Below are 16,459 nucleotides of genomic sequence, written 5' to 3'. Positions count from 1 at the left end.
TTAGTGTTACTCTTGCCTTTGTGGGAAGATATTTAAATATTTCATAGTATAGTTTTGTAAGTCAGAAAGTAACCAGTTGGTTCATTATGACTGTATTTCCTTCTCACAGTTGGTTCACCTCATTCAGCTGCTTGGTTGTGGTTTGATAACTTTGCCAGTGAAAAATAACTATAGAAAAAGCCAATCCTGGTTGAAGCAAGTTTCTTTTTTTATTAATGCAAGCACATCCAGTCAAACACAGAATATCCTGCTTTATGGTACAGCATTATATTTAGCATTTCAGCTCAGAATAGCAAAACACGGTATTTAAGGAATGTATCAAACTGAGGAGGAGAAATAAAAAGGAGCCAATGTAGATACTGCATGGTTTTCAAGTATATACTTGGACTGATTGACCGGTGAAGTGCACATTCATGTGAAAGCTCTTTTATACATTTACAGAAAGTGTTCTAAAATTGCATTTCAAATATATATTTTTTTCTTAAATTTTAAGCATCCCTTTTAAACTTCAATTACATAAACAAAGCTGATATACAATCCCTCATATAGTGTCTGACAATGTTACTAGCTAGAACATCTCTGAAAGTGCAAAACACTGTAATAATACAGTATAAATATTCTTACTGTAATCCAGGGCTGAAGAGGTCAGTACTTCAGCACAGGAAAAAATAGCAGCAGGTCATAAGAATTATTCCTTCCCCTTTCCTGGGCTGTTCTTGTTAACAGTTAGAATTCTACTTCTACCTTCCTCATAGTATAACTTGCTTTTGTTTCTCTTTGATGTCAGTGCTATGGGAATAGGAAAATGTTGATTTGTCTCCCTTCCGTACCTCGACTTACTCTCCTAATTTTAAGTATTTGTCAAGGGGGAAGTGAAAGAGGGAAAGCTCTTCTTAGTTATTCACCGTACTACAGGGCCAATACAGCAAATTTCTACTAAGCGATTGCAGATGCTACATGAAACAGTGGCACTGCTCTTGGTTGTAGGCACTCAAGCAGGAAGAGTCTACTGAACTGGAATAAACCAGACCCTCAGTCCAGCAAGTCTTGCCCCTTCTTCAACAGAAGGCAGAATAAGATAAACACGGTCTACCTAGAGCTGGTCATTTTTAAAGAAGTCCTTGCAGAGGTCTTCTGCAATGCTCTGTGAGGGAGGCTGTAACCACTGTCAACTCTAGAGGGACTTGTTTTTTGTTGGTTAAAAAAAAAAAAAACAACCAAAAAAACCCCCAAACAAACAAAAACCCAATTAAACCCCTCAATCTAATCATCTGGCTCAAGTCATTATTTTACATTCTGCCCTCAAGCCTTAAGAGAACAATTACTGGAAGGGACAAGTAGGTATTTGTGAGTAATGATGTGTTCATTAGACAAAATAGTTTTAATCTGAGCTTATTTTTTTTCTTAATTCAGAGATCAGATGAGAAAATAAGTTCTGAACTATATATTTTTCTTTCCTGGAAATGAATACCTTGAATCTTAACATAAGCTCTTCAGGTACTAATTTGAATAGCTGAATTAGGTGTAAACTTAAGACTAAAAGGAGAAACTAGAAATGGGTTTGCAGATCACCTCTAATTTTGGTACTGACCTGGGTTCAAAGGTTTGATTAATTTCTTATGGTGTTTGCCCCTAAATTTCAATGGGTTCTGGCCCAGACATGCCTTGCAAAAGACTAGAAAAAGCTTGCATCCTAAATTGGTCTCTGTTTTAATTGTCTGTAAGTGCAGACTAGACTTTTCAAAGGAACCAAGGGAATTAAATGACCAATTCAGTGGTGAAGAACTCTTAAGCTTCTTTGGAAACTTTAGCCTTAACTTCAAATTGGACATCTGAGTTTACTTCCCTTTCCCTAGCCCATGATGATTTTTTTATTTTCCAAAAACTCTTTTTAAAACAAAGTACTAGGCCTGTTTTGCAGAGATAATCTAGGTTAGACATCCTTCTCTTCAAACAAACAAACAAAAAAATCCCTGATTTTTCAAAAGGAAAACACAAACTACTCTGACAGCCAGAATTTAAAGGATAGTTCCCAGAAGTATTAAAACTTAGACATGTGTGCATCATCACATGTGCACGCACACATACTCACACACAAACGCACATACCCCAGCAGTTATCCCGTCTTATCTCTTTAAATCATGTAACAAAAATAGGTTTGCTGCACCATCAGTGTTACAGGCAGGTATACTCTACTTCATGTGCCATAATTCTCCATTTTATTTAAAAAGTACATTGTAGCTGGTTTCGAGACATCCATATTTTTATTTCCTTTACTTCCAGTCCAGCGTAATAAGGTACACTAAACGAGATCAGTACCTTGTAAGGCACTATTTTCTGATGTAGGAGAGGAACATGCTTACTGCAGATGTCAAAGGCCTTGACTCTACAGACACTTACTAACACCTGTGAACAGTTTTGCTAATTTCAAAGCTAGAGACGTGTTGAGTGTTCTGTAGGATACTGGTCCAATGGAGTATTTAACCTGAACACTGGCTTCAGTTGGATGTGTGTTTTAATTTTTACTTATTTTGGTGGAAGTAACAAAAAATAAAAATTTGGATGCTGATAGAATAAGATCTCCCCAGGGATACCATCTCCCATGATACATTTCATCTCTGAGAACAGGGCCCTGCCCTTATATTTAAAATAAAAAACCAAAAACCCTTCAGTAAGTGCCTTAAGGTTGACATGTGAAATATTTACCACATTTTATTTCATAAAAGTTACTGTATATACAAAACAGACCTCATCCAGTGAGGTCTTTCTTAGCACAGTCCAAGTCTTTCATTCATGTTGTAAAAACATGTTCATTAGGTGTGCTTCAAAGTCTGCAAATCAGATCCAAAAATCTCAGGCTCTATTAAGCAGAGTTGTCCTAAAAGACAAAGTAACAAAAAAAGTAAAATTATTTTTTCTATCAGAACAAAAAGTTTTTCAGATCTGCAATGGATCTATCTTGCATCATTAGCTTTTCTTCAAGGGATAGATTTTCAACTGCTAGAAACTGCAATACATCTATGAATTCCAGTAAGGATGCTGATGTTAAATGAAATGAAACTTTAACTTGCATAACATTACCTCAGGCATATAACATGTTCCTCTGTCATCCTAAACCGTTGCATGCTGAACAGTGTTGGATTTCATGGGAGGTACATTGCACTGGTGTCATAAGTAAAAAGCTTACATGGACTTTCTTAGAAACGTTGGGATCAATAAGAAATAATGTCTCATCGAAGACAATATAGTCATAATGAAGCTCAACTGCAGCTCGGGGCATAGAGGCCTCTGTTCATTCTTTATCTGGTACAGATAGGTTAAATCTTAACATGATTTATGAAGGTCTGAATCTCTCTGCCTTGGCCTCAATACTGGATGAAATTTAATTAATTGATCTCATTACATAGAAATGGTGCTTCCCATTCTCACAAGGATGAGGAGTCATTGGGACTTTATCCCTTAGAGAAGGCTGACAACTGGAGTATTTTTAGAAATTTTCATCCTTTTATAAGATTTGTAAGTGGATAGCTATGAGGAGAGCACCTTCTTAGTATCTCTATACATTTGTTTCCCCGAGAAAAGTGTGTCTGAACGCTACTAAAAATGTAGATTATTTTACTGTATTTGATAGCCAAAATAAAGCATATTCTCTTTCATAGTCCCAGCAATGATCTTGCAGCATCAACAGATCTGGCTGAAAAAGCTGTATCAAAATCTAAGCCTCACTGAACTTTTTTAGATTTGACTTTTGAAGGGAAAGCAATTTTATTTTGGTTTTAAGCTGAGTATGCAAATAGGACAGAAGAAGCTCATGATGACGTGCCTGTGTGTGTTTCCAAAAAGACTTATGTTCTGAGGAAGCTTCATACCTGAGTGTTTTCCAGCTGTCTTTTTCCATGTGGTTTTCTGGACCTTCACTTTCAAAGGATGCAATGAACAGAGCTAGTAAATAAAATAAGAAAAATCAGATATGTGGGTTCTTCAACTGAAAAAAAAAATGTCTAAAGGGTATATAGCGGGTGTAACTTAGCAGACTTGATGAGAATAAATTTCATTACCAGAAACCAATATGGAAATGCTAATCATGCTATCAAATACATTTTTGCACATTAATATTTTTAGCTGCATATTCTGTCTGCATTTCAACAAGTAGGAAGACTCATTATAATGTTCAGTAAAGGATTGTACCTTCTTCACTATAAATGGGTGCTGTGAGTAGATAGCTCTGGATCTTCTTGTCCTTTTCAAAAGGACACTCAACCTGCTTCCATGTCAGGAAATCATGAATCTGTCTTGAAATTTCCCAGAACTTCTGCATGAATTAATTAAAAGAGAATTATTAAAATAATATTTTTTTCAAATATTAGTTCGTTTCAATTTCAGAAGATCTCAGTCTTGTTCTTGTTCATGCTGCTTCTTATTGTCCCTTACTCAGACTTCCCTGTTATCCTTTCTTCTTACTGCACCCTTCATCTCGCCCTCTTGCTCCTAATTCCTCATCAGCTGTTACTTAGTCTCTCAAGTTTAGAAGAGTATATCTCTGCTGTCCAGTCTTTTGCCTTGAATTCTTTTCATCATCAACCTTGTCTTCATATATAATAGTGCCTTGGCCTATTTTCTGTGCCATATGTCTAAATTAGCTTGTGACTGGAACTGGACAGTAAATGGTTGTTTTTATTTATTTTACTTTTTACACTTCCAAACTTCAATTGAAATGAAGTGTGACATACCTAATTTTTTCATAAAGCATTCTTTCAATTTAGGAAATAATCAAAATAACATATAGAAACTTCAGATATCCTTTCCTTCCTAGGATTTTAAGAAATCCATAATTCTGTATATTCTGTGTGCCCCCTTACCCAGCCTTAGTAATGACAAAAAATTTTCGTCAAAAATATTTTTGACAGCCTGTGGTCTTTTAGACATGCATGTTTATTAACTGGGGAGAGAGAATCCAGAACCTGTAGAACCTCCCTTGAAGACCTGATAAATACAATTTGCTGCTTGTGTGGAGCATTTATAGCAAGCTAAATGGATGAGGTTCAGTGAGCTCACACTGATGATTTAGGGTGAAGTTACCCATTAGAATTTGATCCGATGTGATGGCTTGCTGTGCTGCCACAGAAAAGCAACCACTGGCTTTCACAGAAATGTGATTCAAATCATTTTCCCTAGATAAGGATACCACTTTGTCTAGATCACAGCAAAGCTGAAGGAATTGGTAATATAATGAGCTAGGAGTTCAAAACTGGCAAATATTTGCAATGGACAATGTTTAACAAGCATTTCAGTTTCTACAACAAAGTCCTACCTTGAAATTTATCTGCCCATTGGGCAAGCGGTTCGTGTGTATTTTGTGTAGAAAGTAGATATCTTTAATAAACAGGTTGAAGACTGGGATGACTATTTTCTCTCGGTTGCTGTTGGCAGTCTGAGATCGCTGTGCTGCTCCTTGCAGGGCTGTGCGGTAGTTACAGAAGTTGCTGGATGGATCCATGTGATGCTGTTTTTATACAGGGGGGAAAAAGACAGTCAAGTAATACATGTGTCCTACAAATAAGAAACTTCGATCTAACCATCAGAGTTCATTCTTTATAAATTTGTTTGGTCCCTTTTTAAACTTTCAAGATAGAGCATCTTCATACTAATCAGGTTTGGATACAGGTTTTTCTAACTTCTACCTTGTTTGAAAGGAGGATTCTCTGCTGGCTTTACATCTATTCCATTAACCGTTGAAGCAAAGCAGACTGAAAGGAAATCATAGATGACTATCTGGGGGAAACCCCAATATTCTCATTTGCAGTCACCTCTCTTTTTGATGACCGTTTCAGTAAGGTTTTGTTTCCATGCAGATCGCCACTAGGTGGAGTACTCTAATTACTTTTAAGGCAGCATTTACTTGAGTGGAAACTACCTTGAAGTTAAATGGGCAAAAATATGCTAGAAAAAAATAACCTGAAGAAAACTTGCATCCACTTTTCTTTGCAGACAAGTAGAGAGTTTGAAATTCAGGAAATGCTCTTCCTAACGTTTATGTGGTGGTGACCACTGACAGGAGTCTCTGTGATCTCTGATGTAGTAATTAGCAGAGGTCTGGACTAAACTATTTGGTAGATTTATATATAAAAGTTAAAACTTTATACATACCTCTAAAACGTCAAATTTGGCTGTTTTGACCTTGGACCAAGTTTTCTTTAACCGTGCCACAGGACTCAAGTTCATGCCAGCTGAATGCACAGAGAGAGGAGAAAAAGAATACAACCGAGTTGAAAAAAAAAATAGGTCTAATATAACTGTGTTTATGTATCAGCACCACACATTCTGGAAGGCATTTCAGCTTGACAACCAGAAGTTGTAGCTAAAACTCACCCACCTACACACTAATCTGTCAATGGCAGACACTGCCCCTGTAGAAGTGTGCATGATAATGTGGGCAGCCAATTTAGGGCAAGTGTGAGCAAAGCCAGTCAGGTTGTAAAATGGTGTGCCCCTTGCCATCTGTGTTAAAAAAACTCACAGATAATAGCCATCATCGAGTTGAAGTTTCCAATGTTGAAGCATTCTCTTGCCACATCAATGAAAAACTCCACCATTCTTGTGCGCTGCTTTTTCTTTACAATCTGGAAAAAAACCCCAAGATATGTTAAGAGGGAAGGGACAGTCTGAATTTTGGACAGGATGTCCAGCCAAAGGCATTGTAACAGGTTGACTGAATAGACATAAACTAGGCCTGAGGGTATTTTGTTAAGATTTTAATTTTTAATGAAATAGCAGAAATATTTGGGGCTACTACCAATTAATTGTGTAGTTGTGGGGGAGTGTAAATTTTTGTTTATACATAAGGTCAATGTCTTTGGGAATCTTGCATAAACAAGCTGGGGACTTTCAGCAATTTCCTGTTACTGGAAAAGGAAGCTAACGTGACACTCCTATCAGAAAGAATATATGCAAAACATTTAAACCTCTCAAGAAGTGGGGAAAGCTTTGGACAGACTTAAGATCAGGGCCATGTAACGTAAATGTGAGAGAAAACAATTGCCACGTTCTGCTTTTCTCATTTTGCTGCATGTACTCCTAAATGAGCTCTTGAGAGCAGGTAGTAATGATGATCAAATACACAAATTCCCACGCATGCAAAGGTGCATAGGATCAAGCAAGTGATGCTGAACACCCGTTTTGCACATTCTTCTAAAAACGGCAAAACAAAATTAGTTGCCTAGAAAAAAATTCCCTTTTCCTAGAACTGGTACACATTAATAGGAATCTTAAAAGAGAACACACATGCAAAGAAAAAAAGAAAGGGGATTTCTAGGGCAGTACACCTTCCATTTCTTTGTTTATTATATGATAGAAGCTACTTTAACCTCTAATAAGGTTATTCTCCCCCCCTTTTTTTTTTTTTTAACCTTTCCAGTAGTCCACTTTTTTTAGGCTTTAAAAAAGCCTATTCTCAATTTTTCTACAATGAATATTGCATTAATATAATGAATGAATATAAATTAAAAAGTGAATACATACCAGTGCTAATGATATCTAAATGCAGTGGAAGGACAGCTGTTTATTGGTAAAACTGCATTTAAAATATGAGTATTTTTAAGAATCTTTGGATTTATTAAAAAAAAATAATCCAAAATAGCTCCTAACTCAGTCCACACAAGTTCTATTTCACTGCATGACTAATGCTACTATGGAAGCTGCACAAAACTAGAGAATATATGCAAAGCCAAACATAGCCTTGAACTCTTAATCATATAAGCATGCAAATAATTTAATGCTTGAATAATGCCATTATCTTTAATTGCCCTACTAATGTTTAAATCTCTATTAGACCACTGCCTGCCTTTTGTCCTTAGGGCCAGGATCCCTTTGCTTATCTTGTTTTCTATGAATACCTACCCGACAAATCTCTGTAGCCACCAGCATGCTGAGACAATTGAACCAATTGTCATAGGCCTCCAAGTTATAGGTTTTGGTCACATCACCTCGGCACTGCAAGAGAACAGGCCATGTGTTAAATCTATCCTGTGTCGTCATAAAGCCAACGTACCAAAGGATAAACTTCCTTTTTGTGTCTTGATAAAATCTTGTTGGGTATTTTTTTAAGGCATAAGCTTAAAGAAGCTTAGAAAATGTCAGTCTTTCTTGCACAGGGTATACTCCATATGTATACACTCCATATATATTATGGAGGCTCTTGACTCTGGTTATTTTTTGTTTCTTTTTCCCTCTATACTCTTTTTTTTATACCTTGTGATTATCCAGGGAGTCCATGTGGCTCACAATCTGCATCAGATCCTCTGGGTAAATGTTGCTCACCCTTTCCTGCATTTGGAGAGATGAGAGATTGTTACTGTACAGACAAACAGGGAGTTCAGTGAAAAAAAAAAAAAAATCAATAAAGTCAAAGTTAGGAGAACATTTTGGTAACTTTTATCTTCCTACAGTGTAGACGTGTGAGGTGTTTTTATAGTTGTGCCTAATTGGTCTTGTTCATTATCTGACTTGGTATGTTTTGATTGAAACACTGGAGGCTCTCAGTGAAGCCATAGCAAAATTCATATTGATGAGTGTAATAATATTCAGTAAACAGAAAACAAAGTAATTCACACCAATTAGTGTCTCACCAGTTCAATGTAGGTCAGCTGCTGTGCCAAGATCAGAGGGTCACAGCACACACTCAGGATGTCCTTTTGAGTTGACTGTGGCTTGGTTTTGAGGATGGTGCCTTTGTCAGTAACAGGTTGGCGGAATTTCTCTCTGATTTCCTGGTATTGGCTCCGTGCAGAGAGGGCCATCAGGAGATTCTGTGTCATCTGGCTAATGATCTTCTTCACTGTCCCATTTTCCTAAGCAAAAGGCAGAAACAACGACTGCTAAAGACCTTTAGCTATTGCAGATACAGATCACTAGAGAATTTCTGACTGGGAAAAATAAATGTCTATTATCCATTTTCTTTCATCTTCTCTGAGCTGATCGTTCTGTGACAAATGAACTTGTCCTAAATGCCCACACAGCTCTGTAACGACATTGTTATGCCTGCCTGCCTTCCCAGCTCTGTTTCACTTGCTTGGCTGGTCTGTTCCCTTCCCTAGTACCCCATTTCAAAGGCATCTGTAAACAGCTGAAGGCTGGGTATAGTGAAAGGTTGAGTTGCTTGCATAAGGCTTCTTGGAACCTCTGTGCACCAAGTGCCAAAAAGCTCTTTCTCATTCAGACATATTGATGAATCCAGTCTATCTAGCCCAGGCAGAATCCAGGGAATTCACATTATGACCAGGAATATTCCCCTGAAATACTCTGGCTTGGCTTTGAACAATATGAGCATCCAAAGATTTGGTTAAGAGCACAATAGAGTCATGTTCTTGGACAACTAAAATGCCTCTTAGTTCATCAGGTGCAGATTTTAAATACAGGATCTGTGAGGATACATACTGGTAACGCCAAAGACACATAATCTGCTCAGTGTTCTGACAACTAAAGCAAGGTGATTTTCTTTTTTCTGCCATTGATTGTGTCCTACAGGTATTTCTCTATGAGATCAACTGCAAAGAGCTAACTTGATCCTTTTCCTACTCCTCTATCTCTCCTGTTTCTGCTTTAAATGACCCAGATTCTCCAACCATGTTCTTTCTGCTGCTAGGAAAATTAATTCAACTGCAGATAGTCCTTCTCCTTTTTATTACACAATCCCTCTCTCACTTTCATGCAAATTATTTCTCTTGAAGTTACCCACAAGGTTAACCTTGAGTTTACAACCTGCTGTATTGGTTTCTGCCAGTCAACTGGATCCACTACAAAGAATTGCAATGAATCTGTGACCATTCAAAGAAGCCACTAATGTGCAGTGATGACTGAAATTATGTGGCAGATGTGAGAGATGATGACTACCAAATACTTGTATATTGCATGCTATAATTACGCGATAATGGTGTCAGAATGTTGCTTTACAAGCCAATAATCTGACTCCCAAGTGAAATCAAATGCAAAGCTGAAGGCAGTGTAGCTCATCTTGAGGCAACTGGATTACTGCTGAACAGCAGCTGGCTGAAGCCACTCCTGATACTGTGCTACAAGTGTTCCGAAATGCCAAGGGAGAGTGGTGGTGGGAACTAAAATAAAGCACTAATTCTGATCTCTGGTATGCTGAGCTTTCTATTGTAAATCATTTGACTTCAGCTGCTATGCCTGACTTACCCATACGTCTGGGAGGAAGCAGACTTTCTGGATATGGATTGTAGAAAATTAAACTTGAAGATACGTGAGAGTATTGCACATATTACTTAAAAGTGAACAAAGAAACTCAGTGACATGAAAACTACAGCTTACTTAAGCTATTGTGAATGTATTAGCATCTAAATACTTAGACAAATGTCGGATATTTAGCACTTTCCTTTCCTTACCAGTTTTACCCTAAATTTTCCTTCAACTTTGAAAAATAAGCCAATGACTGTACAATAATTTGTCCTTCTTTGAGTTCAAACAAGACATTTATACTTCCTTTGGGGTGCAACCCTGGCTGTAGCTACAGCTATTTGGTATGCTGTCTGATATCATTAGGACAACACCTGACTGCTTTGTAGGAGTCCTCAGTTGATTCTCTACCTTATAAATGAAGAATAGCGTCCTTAGGGGATTGGAAAGCTTTAAAATACAAAATAAACCCCTAAACCTTTACCATAATTCCTCACTGAAGCATAGTATGGGTAATTCGATGTGGTAAGAAAACCTTAAGAGCAAAAGTTGCTTTTTGTCAAATTATGTTTCCTAGGGGTCAAATGTGGCAGAGCTCATCACTGATGAAACTTGACTGGTAGCCTTGTAAGGGGATAAATATGGTGATGCTGTAACTAATGGATGTCATCAGATGCCTTGGACACCACAGCACTGAGCCATCCCATGAAGATGTGTTTTTCTCAAATGCCAATTATTCATACATAACAGAGTGGGAGGGAAAGGGAAGAGAAAGAAAGGGCACAACTTCTTTATAGTTCAAAGTAACAGAGAAATTAACTACTAAGATACAGACACTAAATAAAACCTCTGCCAAGTCCCTTTTTACATTACCGTCTCTGCCAACCTCTTTGTCTTTGTCTACAAAGGGAATAGAAGGAATATTATAATCCTATTTCCTTTTCTCCTCCTACTAAGGCACTGACATTTTCATAGTAGCATCCACGTCAACAGCTTTGCTGATGCAACAAAGCTGACATACTTGCTTTTGATAACTTGATGACACCTAGTTGTATTGTCCTATCCCTGATTCATGCAGTGCTGTCAAACCTGTTGTTCTTCATTTTCTCTGTACTTGAATCAACAAGAACACATAATACAACTGTCTTCCCATTTCCTGCCAATTGTTCTCAAAAATATCTTAAGGTTGTGGGTTTAAAAACAATAAAAAGCCTCTACTTCTATGTAAGTAAGCCTTCATATTCATACAGGCATTTTACAATTAATTCTCTTGCAGTTCTTGATTATTTTTTTCCTTCTCATGGTAGTTAAAGTGACTTTCTCAATTAGCAAAAAGTGTAGGCTTTGTGAGTGTTGGAAAAACCCAAAACAAACAAAAAACCCCAAGAAACACTCCCCACCCCCTCTCGATAACTAACAGTCCTTGTTTTATTCAAATTCGCTTTAAAAGTCTCTTGTGAGGCCTAGTTTTCTTCACAGGCTAAAAACTCAAAGCTGTTAAGACTGGTGATTTGAGTATCTAGCAGAGCTCAAATATAACCTTGTTTATGGAAATACTGTGCATGTCACCTGAAACATAGCAATAAAACAGTTGCTTATTATTGTTAGAAGCTGGGAATGAGCTATTAAATAATAATCTTCACTCTGGCCAAGAGTACACTTGATACAACTAGTTCACATGTCCTGCAAAACTTAAGACATACAGAGCAATAACAATGTACAAAGGAAGGTACATAATTCATTATTAAAGTTGGCTATATTGAGCCATTATAGTTACTGTTCTTTCTCCTTCTGCACCACAGTCACTTTTCATAGTCATGACTATTTTGTCTCTTCTTCTTACACTTGGTGATTAGACATAGACAGTTTCTGCTAATGGACCATTAAGTCCATCAGTCAGCCCATGTCCTGGTAGTTACACTGACAGCTTAGCAAATGCTGCTTTAGTCCATTTAGAAAATACTGCCTGCAGTATTGTATATAATATGACAAACCACATATAACAGTTGGAAAATACTGCTTTAAACTTAACTTTTTTTCCTCACCCACCCCTACCTCATCACATTGTGTGATCCTGTGAGCAATCTCCTTCAATTCTTTCATGGATTTTTCATCTTGGAAATCATAGGGGAAAGTTTCAGTCCATTCCTTCAGCAGCTGAATGATTTTGGCAGCAAAGGATTTTAGTTTTGCCTAGAAAGAAACAATGAGGTGATTACTGACCACAGACCTTTCTGAGTGGAGACTGAATTAGCTGATGAAGGTTCACAGAAATCTAGAGACACCCTTGGAAATACTTTACAGTAATAGTAGGTGAAGGGAACAAAAAAAGAACATATCTAACTGTGAGCTAGATTCCTAAATAGTATCATTTAGCCTCCTTTTATTGTAGCTTGGTAATGTCTCTTACCAAAATATTTGAAGATATTTCAAGGTTAGTTGTATAAAGCCAGGAAGATGACAGAATATTATTTAACTGCAGTCTGTGGGACTTAAGCCGATTTAGGCCATCTGAGGCAGCAGTACCTTAGTGTTTGAATTCAAATTCATACAAACTACAGCACTCTACTGACTGTCTTCCATGAGAAATGTTCACAAAGACATTTCTGTTCTACAGAATTTATCAGACTGTCCAGACTGAGCTGTATATTAAATAAATGACGGGAAAGACACGTGTGTTCTCTCTAAATCAAAATAGACTTTGAAAAATAAAAAGTATTGGCTTTTGCTCAAAAAGCTATCAACCACAGAAAGGGATAGCTATGTTTTTCAGGTTTTTTTGTTACCTGTGAATCTTCTAAGGCTTTTCTTCAGTTAGACCTGAATTGGATGCCAATTACTCCACTGCTGTAGCAATGGAGAGCACCATCAGTAAATGGAAGGGAGAACTCTTGTAAAACTGGGAGTGTGAATGCTAAGAACACTTTTAATGGACAAGAAGCATCAAAACTTAATTTAGGTTATATTTATTCTCCCAACCAGCCTGTGAAGCACTGGGGACAACAAGGAAGGTTTGTGTTTACCTCTCTACTTGTGTAAGCCAGAAGTCCCACTAGACAGCAGTTCCTTCTCCCCATGTACAACACTTTCCTCATTGTGCTGCCCAGCAGCCTCTTGGGGGTGGCAGAAGGTGACTGAGCATGTGAGTGTCAGTACAGGAAATTGGTGTGTTTTCTTTTAAGACAAATAGAGAATGTCTTCCAAATACTGGTAGGAATGCCAGCCAAAACATCATCTGATCATAGTACGTCCCAGTTTATTTAATCAAAACCAAAAGTCAACTAAACTAAGTTTTGTTGGTTTGGTTTTGTTTTGTTTTTTGAACATCTCAGCATTATATGTCAAGGAGAATATTAGCAATGACTGATAAGAACTTTGAAGTTAAACCATGCACCCTTGAATCCTCAATCTGACAATAACCCAGGGCTCCTTGTAAGTCTAGAGTGAATTTCCTTGTTTGTTTGTGGGTTTTTTTAAGACTTCCAAACTGCTTTTCCTAGCTGGTTTTACTGACAGCATTTAATTGATGCTGCTAGTGAGAGTAGCACAGAATGGACAGGCAGGGAGGGCAAAAAGAAAAAATGACTATTATCTTTGCCAGCAGTGGGCATTCCTGCAAAGCAGTGTCTGTCAGTGCCTCTCCTGTGGAGCCCAGCTTCAAGGTATTTCTCAACAGCATGGGACAGAGTTCCAGATTATAGCTGTCTGTCCTCCAAGCTCCCATTGTCATCTGCCTTGGGGAAAAGACAATCTATACTTATTTGCTATGAAATGCATGGAGCCTGACATTAATAAAAGAATAATCTCTAGGTGGTGATAGACAATTAATTAGGCAGCCAGTGCACTTCCATTCAATTAAAGTTAACAGGCCATGACTACTCCACTTTTGTTTACCAAAAGCTGCTACAGAACTGTTTTTTAGTATTAATCATCCTGACTATTCTTTCTTTTTAATTTTTGAAACTGAAAAAGGAGGGGTGGGGGCAGAAAGGTTCCAAAATCCTACCTTAGTCCATGGCAAGCATCTCTGTGTTAATACTTAGTTCATAAAGAATTTATGGGTTATCTGGACTGACCCCAGCAGCTGAAGAGATCACATCAGTAATAGCTGATGCTTTTTTAATGCTGGTGTATTTAAGGGCAAATTATCTCAACTTATACTCCCTGCACAGCTTAAAACACAGTGCCTTAGGAACACTGACTTCCCATCTCTTGGATCCACTCATGAGTTGTTTTGGTTTGCCTCCTTCATGACAGAAAGCCAGGCATCTGTTGCAAGACGAACTGCAAACCATATTGCTCTTCAGGTCTAAAAAAGCTTAATGTTTTATCAGATGCTTTCAATGCTCATGAAAATAAGGTACACCTTCTGAGAGCAACACTAAGAGACACAGGTACAGCAGAACACGGGATTTCTGTTTCATGTGCACTCTGACGAAACCCAAAGCAACGTGACAGGCTTGATGTATGTGATAACCTAGATGGAAATCACACAGGTCTGTGGGTACCAGATGGAAATCATGCAGGTCTGTGGGTACCAGCACACAGTTTCCTTTCTGTCATGGCTGCGATAAAACTACCAACCTACTTTTTCTGTAGCCTTACTCCAGACATAAGACTCCCTTTGTGAGGCCTGACGGAGTTCTCTGGAGTCCATGGGAATAATTCTCCCATAAACATTTCTTTGAAGAGAAAAATACTTTTATTAATCTAAGTACTGTGGGTTGACCCTGTTATGCATGAGACAAGACAGGACTGAGAAACAACTCCTAATTAGAAAGGAGGGCAATGGCAGGAAAGGTTTAATGACAATGACCTGGTTATGAGTATTTCTTTTATTTTTGGTTTTAAAAAGGAGCACTTACTGGCAACAAAACCCAGGGGAAATTATAATTTTTAAAGGGACTTAAGTATTCCAAGACAGGCAAGACAAACTTAATAGAAACTAATTTCTACTTTCACTTTTTATTTCTTACTTCTTTAGTTACAAAATATCCTCAAGCTGCAGAAATAACGCACAACCGTTTTTGCAGCTTTTTTCCATTCAATAATACTATACTAGTGCTTTCTTCTGTGACAACCTTGTTGAATCTTTACAATCTCTAATGCACTTAGGGAGAGTTAAATTTTTTTCCTTTATGGTCAAGCTTAACTACTGACTTCTTTATTATAATTGATGTCTTGAACTGTGAAATTCTCCTTTTATTTATGAGTAGTCAAAAGGACTCTAAGCAGGCTCCAAGACATCGCAGATTGTTTTTCTTTTTAATCCACTTTTCTCTGGGCTGTATGGCTATATGACTCTTTGGCTAGCCAGTAATGTCAAAAACAACAAAAAGATAAGTATTGTGGTGTGTAACCTCAAAGTCTGGTTTCTTGCCACTTTTGCAGCTCACACACTCTCCAGGCAACAAGCTGGCCAGCTTCTTGTCTTAACAGATTTGCCTAAGCATACTCTATCAGAAATGATCAGAGATGCTTTAACTGCTTTTGTCAGCTATTTCCTGCTATGCACCCACTTAATTAGAAGGTTCTGGTAACTGATGATGCCTTAATGGATTATGACTGTGAATACTTAACAGTATCTTGAGTCAAGAGTTTATATGCTGCATGTGAAATGAGCTTTTATTTGTTGCCAGACAGAAAAACAAATGTTTGCAAATGCCAGTGGCCAAACTGTTTTGTAAAACATACAGGTGCTTGCAGTAGAGGGCAGTAAAGTAGTAATATGAAAGGGATGTCAGAAGTTTATGTAGTGTTTTCTAAGAAGTTTGTGTTTAGAAGACAGGAAAAAATTACAGCTTATGTTAAGGGAGTAGGAAGGGATCAAGGGCATAGTAGAAAGAGCAACCAGAAAAACATGTAAATTAAAGCTGCCTCCCTAAAATGTTTTATTGTCATCGTGCTGCTTGTTGGTTTTCCTGTAGGCCCGTTTCCAAATTGTCAGCAGAAGGTGTAACAGTGTGGGTGTCTGGAGTATGAGCTGCTCTATTTTACATCCTGTTGTTAGGATGTAATGCTATTTAATTTCTATTAGGAAGCTATAATTTTTTAGCACATCTGCTAAGAAGCCAGACTAATAATACTTTACAATTAGTATTGTATCTTTAAACAACCAGGTGATTTAGTCCCCAGAGACTGCTTTCATTTGAAAATCTCCTAAGGGCATTGTCATTCACAAAAGTGTCATCTTATATCCCATTAACTTTAGATCCAACTATTTCACAAATGTATTTTGACACTTTCTACTCACAGCTGTCTTTATATA

At 37.5% G+C, this 16,459-nt stretch overlaps 1 protein-coding gene across 3 annotated transcripts in view; it reads right to left on the bottom strand.

Annotated features, from left to right (window-relative positions):
- Positions 1-184: 184 nt before the first annotated feature.
- The window catches only part of RASGEF1A (RasGEF domain family member 1A), a 160,296-nt gene continuing 144,021 nt past the window's right edge, over positions 185-16,459 (bottom strand). For all 3 annotated transcript variants that reach the window (XM_027720654.2, XM_027720656.2, XM_027720655.2), the window contains 10 exons: positions 12,247-12,384; positions 8,625-8,846; positions 8,248-8,322; positions 7,897-7,989; positions 6,518-6,620; positions 6,148-6,227; positions 5,312-5,503; positions 4,189-4,312; positions 3,870-3,942; positions 185-2,878 (listed from right to left, as the gene is read on the bottom strand). In XM_027720654.2, coding sequence (XP_027576455.1) covers positions 2,854-2,878; positions 3,870-3,942; positions 4,189-4,312; positions 5,312-5,503; positions 6,148-6,227; positions 6,518-6,620; positions 7,897-7,989; positions 8,248-8,322; positions 8,625-8,846; positions 12,247-12,384 — 1,125 coding nt within the window. In that variant the 3' untranslated portion in view covers positions 185-2,853. The remainder of the gene's footprint in view (positions 2,879-3,869; positions 3,943-4,188; positions 4,313-5,311; positions 5,504-6,147; positions 6,228-6,517; positions 6,621-7,896; positions 7,990-8,247; positions 8,323-8,624; positions 8,847-12,246; positions 12,385-16,459) is intronic.

This window comes from Pipra filicauda, unplaced genomic scaffold (genome assembly GCF_003945595.2).
Source record: "Pipra filicauda isolate LSUMZ 115617 unplaced genomic scaffold, ASM394559v2 scaffold430_size1018388_pilon, whole genome shotgun sequence".
In the NCBI taxonomy this organism is placed as follows: Eukaryota; Metazoa; Chordata; class Aves; order Passeriformes; family Pipridae; genus Pipra; species Pipra filicauda.
This window is presented reverse-complemented; position numbering and strand designations above follow the sequence as displayed.